Consider the following 8,761-nt stretch of genomic DNA (forward strand, 5'->3'; position numbering starts at 1 on the left):
GAGGGGGCCGGTGAGGATCCCAGGCGAGGGCTCTTCGGCGCCACCCTTGGCCTTCCGCCTTCACGCCGCCCGCCCGGCCCGCCGACGCCCTTCAGCATGCCGCCGCTTTTACCCTCTCCCTTCCAGGCGGCCCACCACCCCAGCTGGCCGCCCCACCCTTGTCACCACCGTCACCTCCACCGCCCTGGCCGCCGGCCTGCCCCAAGGCAGTGCGCAGGCCACTACAGACACACCCGGCTCTCTCCGCTCCCGCGGTCCCCTCCGGGCTGAATGCGGCCTCCGGAGAGCGGGCGGCGCAATCGTCCTACCCCCCTCAGAGCCTTCCATGCTCTTCTTTGCGTTTTCCGAAGCATGCACTGCACTCCTCTAGCACCACCCACAGGCTAGTTCCAATTCACTCTGACACGCTAATCTTGAAAACGCGTCCAACGGAGCTCCGTGTTGCTCCCAGCGCCCTCCCCCGAGCTTCCTGCGGCCATGGCCGGTGCTACTAGTATGGGGGGCTACCTGGCTACCGCGAGAGCGACCCAACTCGTCGACATCGTCCGATGATGGTGCCTCAAAGTCAGCCTCCGCAGGCTATCGTTGCGTCGAGCCGGCGGTGGCCGTGACATGTGGTTCCACCACCCCTCGTAGGCTTTGCCTCTGACCGCCACCGTTCCCAGGCTGCCTAATGGGATGGAAAGGAAAGCTGGGCGAGCGTATAGAAGCGTGCTCGACCTCGTCGTGGCAGCCTGCACGGCAGCGCTGGCGGGCGCGATGAGCGTCGTGCCACCTGACCCGAGACGGGTCGCAGGCGTCGTAAACCTCGCGTCAAGTCCGTGTACTGATGTGCTCTGTGTACGGGCGAGTCACGTCGGCGTCAAAGGAGCGACGTGCGACCTGTCAGAGCTTGATCTCCGATCTCAGCGGCGTCGAGTCGTCTCCGGCGCGCGACACTATTGTACCTCCCCAGGACGCGCAGAGCCAGAGGCACCGCAGCTCCAGCTGCTGCGACCCCGCCGAGTGGACGGGGGCACTCCGCGCCACCTGCCGAGTGCCCCCGTCCACTCGGCAGGGTCACAGCTGCCTCTGGAAGGCACCGAGAGGTACAGTAGTGCGCAAATGGTCAAATCAAGGTTTTGTAACGCGAGCTGTGCCACAGTGAAATGGAACTAGCCACAAGTCACCGACCAGGGATAAATAAATAAAGACCCCGACCGCGTAGCCGCGTACGAAACCCATAAAAAGGTTTCACATATCCTACTTCGAGAAGAGCGCTCGCGCCGCTCGTGTTCCCTGCCGTGTCGTCGCAGGAGGAGTGACCGCCTGCGACCTGCCCCTCTTCGCAGGAGGAGTGGCGGCCTGCGCGGCCCGCCTCCTGAGCTGCGGCCGCTTCTTCCCACCGTGCGCGCTCTCCGCGGAGGCTCGCTTCGCGGGGGTGCGCCGCGCGTCGCCCGAGGGGGATGCCGCCGAGCCGCCCTCCTCCGCGGCGGCGCCTCGAGCCCCGTCGCCTCGCCCGACCACGCCCACCTCCCACTCGTAGTCGGTGAAGTCGTCTCTCCACTGTCCGCCCGCCACGGCCGGCCCGGAGCGGTGGAGGTGGGTGCCCTGCCCCTTCTCGTTGAGCCGGCGCCGCGCCGCCACAATCTCGCGCCGGTCCTCCTTGACGAGGAAGCAGACGCCGCGCCAGCTCACGGCGCCGCCGCCGCCGCCCGGGAGGAGGGGAGGCCCGCCGCGCACGCCCGGGTGCGCCGAGGCGCCGCCCCGCCGGGCGCCAGCTCGCTCGAACACGGCCCTCCCCAGCGGCTGCGCGAACGGGTTCCACCAGCCAGCCGCGCACTTGGGCCACGGCGCGGCGGCGAGCGCATCGTCGCGAGCGAAGGTGTCCGGCGGGAGGCGCACCGCCGACGGGGTGCCGACGTAGCCCCACGAGTCGTACGTGCGCAGGTAGTCGGTGTTGTACTGAGCGGTCACCTATCTCGCTTCGTCTCGCGTCATCTCGCGTCATCTCGGGTGGTGGCCGCCGCGCTGAGCGGCCGCCTCGTCGCCGTGCGCGTACTGCGAGTGCAGCGCGACGAAGAAGGGCGCGTTGCCAGAGTCGAGCACGTCGGGGAAGGCGGCGGCAAAGGCTCGCCAGTGCTGCAGCGCCTCTCCGTCCTGCTCCGGGGCGAGGGTGAGCGCGAGCTGGCGCACCTCGAACGTCGGCGGGGCGTGGGGGGTGGGCTCGTTGATTGCGCCGGCGGCGTAGGCGGCGCAGCCGTACACGGGGTGCGCGTTGACGATCATCACGGACGCGGCGTGGCGCCGGTACTCTAGCACGTGCGTCGCAAAGCTGCGGTCGGCGTGGTGGTGGTCGGTGTGGCACTGCAGCACGGCAAAGATGTGCGGCGGGATGTGCAGCAGCACTGCGGCGTGCGCCTGGAGCAGGTAGACGACGGCCCGGTCTTTGCGCTCGATGGAGACGACGCCGCCGCCGCCCTCGGTGCGGTCGCAGAGCGGCACCTGCACCACCTGCGTCTCGGGCGGCAGCGCCGCCGTCTTGAGGTGGCACGACTCGCCGGCAGCCACGCTCTCGAGGAAGATTCCGTTGAGCACAAACCGACACCCGGAGCCGCACGGCAGCGCAGAGAAGGGGACGACGTCAAAGGCCCCGTGCAGGATGCAGTTCAACGCTCGCGCCGAGAGGCTGTCCTCCACCTCGGTGGCACGGCCGACGAAGGGGAGCAGCACGGGGCGATCGAGGCGCGACCAGTCCACCGCGCCACCCTCACGCACCACCAACCCAAAGCCGTCGGGATCGACGGCGGAGCGGGCGACAGACACCTCATCCCAGACCCAGTCCCAGCACTCGGCGTCGTGTGCTGCTGGCGGCGTGAGCTGCTTCCCTCTATCTGCCTGCCTGCGCCGTGGGAAGACAAGGTCGAGCTTCCGGCTCGAGCCGTGTTGAAGCACGCTGACCACCGGCATCGTTCGCCGCACAGACAGCGGCGGCGCACCTGACCGGCCCGATGGACACCGAACAACACTTGGGGTTTTCTTTTCCTTCGAATCAAAAGAATCGGAAGCCAGGCGAGTACAGACCACGCCTCACTTTTTCACAGGGGGGGATCCGTCTGGAAAAAGGAGGCGTGTGACAAGCGGAGGGTTGGATCGCCGTCTTTCGGCGAGGATGGGTGTTGGAGCCCTCTTTGCTCAACATGCGGCCTGCTCTGCCGCCTCAACGAGACCGCCGCGCGCGCGCGCGCTCGGCATGCCTGCTGCTCGCCTGCCGACCTGGCCAGGCCGCGCGTGGCTGGCGCCAGCTCGTCATCGCAGCGGAGCACCGGAGGCGCGGTTTGCCCGCTGCTGGCTCTCGCCCCGCCGGCGGTTCCACGTGAGTCCAGCACAGTCCGGAGCCGAAACCAGCCGGAAATGTGCCTCCTCACAGCTCCTCATGGATCTGCGAAGAGAACCGTCGAGTCTATTCAAGTCTTCAGCCGGTCCGGCTCGCCCCTCGGGGGCTTCATTCAAGCGTGCTGTGTGAGTGTTGAGGTGATACGAGCGCGCGTGGGCGCGGCGCGAGTGCCGTTTTGGGTCTCTTTTATACCAGTGATGAAATATAAACCGACTTTACCACGCGCGCGCACGCGCGCCGCGCTCCTCGACTCTCTCGCACCCGCCCCGAGCCACGCCCCTCACGAGATAGGCGGCTGCGACCCTGAGAGTGCGCAGCGGTGCCGCTGGCGTGCTCACCACACCCACCCATCATGCCTGCATCATTCCTGCACGCACTGCCCGGTCTGGCCGGGGCGTGGGGCGAGATCTGGCATGGCGGCGCGCTTGAATTGAGCGCCTTTGATCGTCTCGCGGCGACTGCTCGCAGGCCGGGCGGCCAGAAACTGTGCCGCTCAGCCATCCGCCGAAGCGAGCGCGCCGGCGGCGGTCCGCCGCCGGCGCGCTCGACTCAGTGTCTTCAAGCCCGCCCGCCGGTGGGGAGCTCCGCATGCCGCACGCCTGCTTTTCGCTGCGCATGCTCGAGCCCCCGGCGAGGGCTTGTGCTGTGAATAGCAGGCGTGGTCTGTACTCGCCAGATCGGAAGCAAAGAGGCGGGGAAGAGGAATGGGACTGGGGGAGTGAGCGGGTCGCGGTTGCCGAGTCGTGCCCTTGTCGCGAGCGAGCCGGCTCGGGTTCGAGTTCTGAGGCTGTCCATGCTCGGTGGATCTGTCTTGTCCTCCCCGACATTACACAGGACTAGTGTGGGACCTGCGGCGGTACCCGTCTCTGTTGTTCGGGCAGTGAGAGACGCAGGATCTGCACGCCAAAGTGGGCCACTCCGCATTTGCATTTTGGTTTTGGGTTGTCGGAGATCATCCATCACGCATCAGCTCTCATGTCTCATCACAGTCAGTCACGTCAGTCAAAGCAGTCGTGGCACGTGGAGCAGTCGCTGATGGCAACGGCGCCGCCACACGCTCCGGACGACCCCGACACACCGACACACCACGCACAATGGGAGGCTATCGCGCACGATCGGGCATCGCGCCGCAAACAACTCGCCGCACAGATGGGGGGGAGGCAGAATCCCACACACACCGGAGCAGCACAGACACCTTACACGTCAGCGCTCGCTCGATGTGGCCGGCGCTCTCCCCTCGGTCCTATCTCGCCTTTTCAACGGCGGCGTGCGGCCACGCGCCGCGCCGAGCCGGTCTCGGCGGGAGACCTCGGAGCCGCACGCGATGCGGGCATGCGCGATGGCTCCGTTGGCTCCGTGCCTAAGGCAGATCGATTAGGGTGTGAGCTGGGCAGCCACCGTTTCTGTACCCGCTCGATCACGTGCAGGCCGTCGGAGGCCGCGCTGGATGGCCCAGGGCCGGCGGCGGTGAAGGCGTCCGTCGATGAAGGGATGTCGTCGAGGGAGCCATCGTCCTCCGCGGCTGGTGCACCGGTCCAGTTGTCGGAGTCCGAGATCGCAGTCGACTTGGAGAGTGTGTTCGGCCCGTTGACGAACTCACGGAATGTGAGCGACTTGGTGCACGCTGGGTCGAGCATCATGACCCGCATCTCATCCTGGGCGAGGAAGTCGCCCAGGGACCAGCTGTTGGCGTCGCCGTTTTGATCGAGCTGCATCCAAAAGGTGCATGGTTTCGTAGTCAAGCGTAAACGCCCAGGAGTTGGTGCCTGGGCGACTTGCTGATGAGAGCGCCTTCCAGGCGGGCAGTCGTGCCCCTCACCTACGGTCATACGGCGGCGTCAGAGGGGGGGAAGGGGCGCGAAGCGTGAACATGGAGGCAAGTAGGTGGTGGGCACCTGGCCAAAGCCGGCGACCTCAAAGTTGTCGTGATATCGCTGAGCGTGAGAGGGACCGGATCGGCAGCAGCACGGGAGGAGTCAGCGGCCGGAGAGGCCGGAGAGCCATCCGACGGAGGCCGGTCGTGCATCGGCGCGTCGGCCGTAGGGGCCGTAGGGGCGGCATCCGTCGCTGCGGGTCGCTGCGGGCCGACGATTGTGGACTGATCGATCGTCGGCGGGCGGATTTCGGCTGGACGTTCTACGGTTAAACCAAGAGCGTCGGCGCCGACACGAGAGACTTCTACGGGTAGATAACATCCCTAGAAAAGAAAGAAAACAGAAACCCAAGGGTGGAGGGGGACGGCACGCCACAGAGAGTGCGTTGTGTTCGTGCGGCGGGGCTCTCTCTTCGGACCAGTTCGGACGAGGACTCGGTCTCGCTGCCCAGTTCCGAGCGGGAGCCGGTGTTCGGCCACTCCGTCCAAGACAATCTCGGGCAACAAGAGCATGTGGTTGGCAATCGGCTCGTCGTCGCTGACGCCACCCACGCCGCAGCTTGCTCGAGTCGCCGGGCTGCGAGTCCTCGCTCAGTCACCCGCGGTGCTCGTGGTCGACAAGCCGAGCGGTCTTAGATCCACGCCCGCCTTTGTGGGCGGCACCGCCGGAAGCACCCGGAAAAAGCGCTGGTGTGCCGCCGCCTCGACGCTGCTCGAGCTCCCGCCGCGCCTGCGCTCGCACGCTGCGATTCTGCCGCGGACGCGCGACAAGTTTGTGCGCTTTGCAGTCAGCCGCGCTGGGCTTGGCGAGAGCGAGGCGGTGGTGGCGTGGCAGGCGCTGGTCCGCGCAAACGAGGAACAGGACGCGCGGGACGGCGTGACGGAGGTCGATTCGGTCCTACGCCGCGTCCGCGCAGCGAGCGGCGGCTTTGCTCAAGCGCGGCTTGTCCATCGGCTGGACGCGTCCACCTCTGGCGTCCTCGCGCTGGCACTCGACGCGCCCTCCGCCGCGGCGCTGTCGCAGCAGTGGCGAGACCGATCCGTGAGCAAGCGGTACGAAGCGGTCGTCGCCGGCGCCCTGCCCGACGGCTCTGGCGAGGTCTGCCTCGCCCTCTCCCGCTGCGCCGTCGCAGACCGGCTGGGCCTCACACGTATGGTGCCTGCTCGCGATGGCTTGCCCTGTCGCACCACGTACACCGTGACACGCCGGCACGCGAACGGAGCTGGCGCTTGGGCCGGTGGCAGTGGCAGTGGCAGAGATGACGACGACCGTGGTTCCGCCGGTTTCACCACCACCGTCGAGCTAACGCCGCACACGGGTCGCCTCCACCAGCTGCGGGCTCACATGGCGGCCATCGGCTACCCGATCCTTGGCGACGACATATACTCTGGTCCGGCTGCGACGCGCCTCTGCCTACACGCAAAGAGCCTCGCCTTTGTCGAGCCGGCATCGGGGCAAACATGGCGCGTGGACAGCCACTGTGACTGGGGCGCCGCGATAACATAAGGCCTAAAGCGCCGTACATTCACATGAACAGCCATTTGATGAAAAGCGGAGCGCAGCACGCCCGTGCCCCTCTTCCACACACTCACACGATTTTTACGCCAAAATGTAACACCACCTTGTGATTTTTGGGTCAAAATCGTCCCGATTTCATAATGTTCGTTCGTACGTGCATCCGCGGCGCCCAGCGCGGTGCCAGCGGCTCCCATACCTCTAAGAAGGTGGGGGACGACAGTCGTGGCCTTGTTTTGGACGTTACGTGCCGCCGAAACTTGATCACCGATCACCGTCTGAATAGATAAGTCCTAGGAAACTCTCCAAAGGCCGGTGATCGGTGACCAGGTGATCGGCCGGTGATCATGCAGCTAGTGGGTGGTGCTCCGGCCACCGCAAGGACGGTCAGGCTACGGTCAGGAAGTAGGTTTGAGTTCACACTCTCCAACACTTAAAATCCCCGTTTGTCGATAAGCGATAACGGATAAGGCAATTCAACACGAATGGTTAGTTACTGCTCGCTGCTCGGCCATGCGGTAGCGTCTGGTGATGCCGCCCCTGCGCGGCTCGCTCGGCAGCAACTGCGCCGCGCAGCGCAGGTTCGAGGGTCGCGGTGGGTGGGTGCACCGGAAGACGTAGCGGTCGAGAAAGCGCTCAGCGACCGCGTCTCGAGGATGGAGCCGTCGCGCGGACCCGACCGGCCGACCGGCAGTAGCAGCAGGCGCCGGAGGGCGCGGGAGGCAGCGGCGACACCTCGGGCCAGAAGCGCGAGCCCTAGGCTGGTGAGGGGGGCCGCTCATGGGTAAACGGCTCTGGGACTTAGCTAAATCGCGCATCGAAATCGGGACGATTTTGCCAGGGCACCGTCACAAGGTGAATACAGTACGTACACGCTAGATTTTACTCATGACGCTCGACCGCTCCTCGCGCCACAACGCGAAGACGCAGATCGCAGCATAGAGGCCGACCGCCGCGACTCGCAGCGCGCCTGCCCACCCTGGCGCACAGGAGCCAGCCTCCCGCAGGCGGAGCAGTCGGCTCGCACCGGCGCCGCCGCCCCCGCGGCATTGGGTCGGCGAGGGGTCGGCGAGCAGCGGCAAGCTCTCCTCGTCGCACTCGCCGCACATGAGTGGCGCCGCCCCCGCCCCCTCCTCCCGACCGGCATGGCCCGAGTCGCGCGCCGTCCACGGCAGAGCCCACAGCTCCGCGCCGGAGAGGCGGTCGTCGGGCGAGACGCAGAGCGTGCCTGTCCACAGAGAGACGCGTCAACACGCGCCGGGCACCGAGGAGGGTCGTCGTCGGGTGCAACGTGCCGTGGACAATCTCGACAACCTCCCGCGCCACTCCGTGGGGGAGCGGCGCGTACCTGAAGGGAATGAGTCACTCCATACATAACATAAGGCCTAAAGCGCCGTACATTCACATGAACAGCCATTTGATGAAAAGCGGAGCGCAGCACGCCCGTGCCCCTCTTCCACACACTCACACGATTTTTACGCCAAAATGTAACACCACCTTGTGATTTTTGGGTCAAAATCGTCCCGATTTCATAATGTTCGTTCGTACGTGCATCCGCGGCGCCCAGCGCGGTGCCAGCGGCTCCCATACCTCTAAGAAGGTGGGGGACGACAGTCGTGGCCTTGTTTTGGACGTTACGTGCCGCCGAAACTTGATCACCGATCACCGTCTGAATAGATAAGTCCTAGGAAACTCTCCAAAGGCCGGTGATCGGTGACCAGGTGATCGGCCGGTGATCATGCAGCTAGTGGGTGGTGCTCCGGCCACCGTAAGGACGGTCAGGCTACGGTCAGGAAGTAGGTTTGAGTTCACACTCTCCAACACTTAAAATCCCCGTTGTCGATAAGCGATAACGGATAAGGCAATTCAACACGAATGGTTAGTTACTGCTCGCTGCTCGTCCATGCGGTAGCGTCTGGTGAGGCCGCCCCTGCGCGGCTCGCTCGGCAGCAACTGCGCCGCGCAGCGCAGGTTCGAGGGTCGCGGTGCGTGGGTG

General features: G+C 65.9%; 3 protein-coding genes across 3 annotated transcripts in view; 1 reads left to right on the plus strand and 2 right to left on the minus strand.

Annotated features, from left to right (window-relative positions):
- Nucleotides 1-1,242: 1,242 nt before the first annotated feature.
- EMIHUDRAFT_107972 (hypothetical protein) lies at nucleotides 1,243-2,949 on the minus strand (the record flags this gene model as incomplete). Its single annotated transcript, XM_005756505.1, has 2 exons — nucleotides 1,243-1,956; nucleotides 2,059-2,949. The coding sequence occupies 2 exons, from the start codon at nucleotides 2,947-2,949 to the stop codon at nucleotides 1,243-1,245; spliced, it is 1,605 nt and encodes a 534-aa protein (XP_005756562.1).
- Nucleotides 2,950-5,760: 2,811 nt separating this feature from the next.
- Nucleotides 5,761-6,756, plus strand: EMIHUDRAFT_69282 (hypothetical protein; the record flags this gene model as incomplete). The annotated part of the gene is made up of 1 exon (XM_005756506.1): nucleotides 5,761-6,756. The coding sequence occupies one exon, from the start codon at nucleotides 5,761-5,763 to the stop codon at nucleotides 6,754-6,756; it is 996 nt and encodes a 331-aa protein (XP_005756563.1).
- Nucleotides 6,757-7,642: 886 nt separating this feature from the next.
- The window catches only part of EMIHUDRAFT_360495 (hypothetical protein), a gene marked incomplete at its 3' end in the record, with an annotated part of 4,559 nt that continues 3,440 nt past the window's right edge, over nucleotides 7,643-8,761 (minus strand). The window contains exon 8 of the mRNA XM_005756507.1: nucleotides 7,643-7,993. Within this exon, the coding sequence (XP_005756564.1) occupies nucleotides 7,652-7,993 (342 nt within the window). The remainder of the gene's footprint in view (nucleotides 7,994-8,761) is intronic.

The sequence above is a fragment of the Emiliania huxleyi genome (genome assembly GCF_000372725.1).
Source record: "Emiliania huxleyi CCMP1516 unplaced genomic scaffold EMIHUscaffold_97, whole genome shotgun sequence".
NCBI lineage: Eukaryota > Haptophyta > Isochrysidales > Noelaerhabdaceae > Emiliania > Emiliania huxleyi.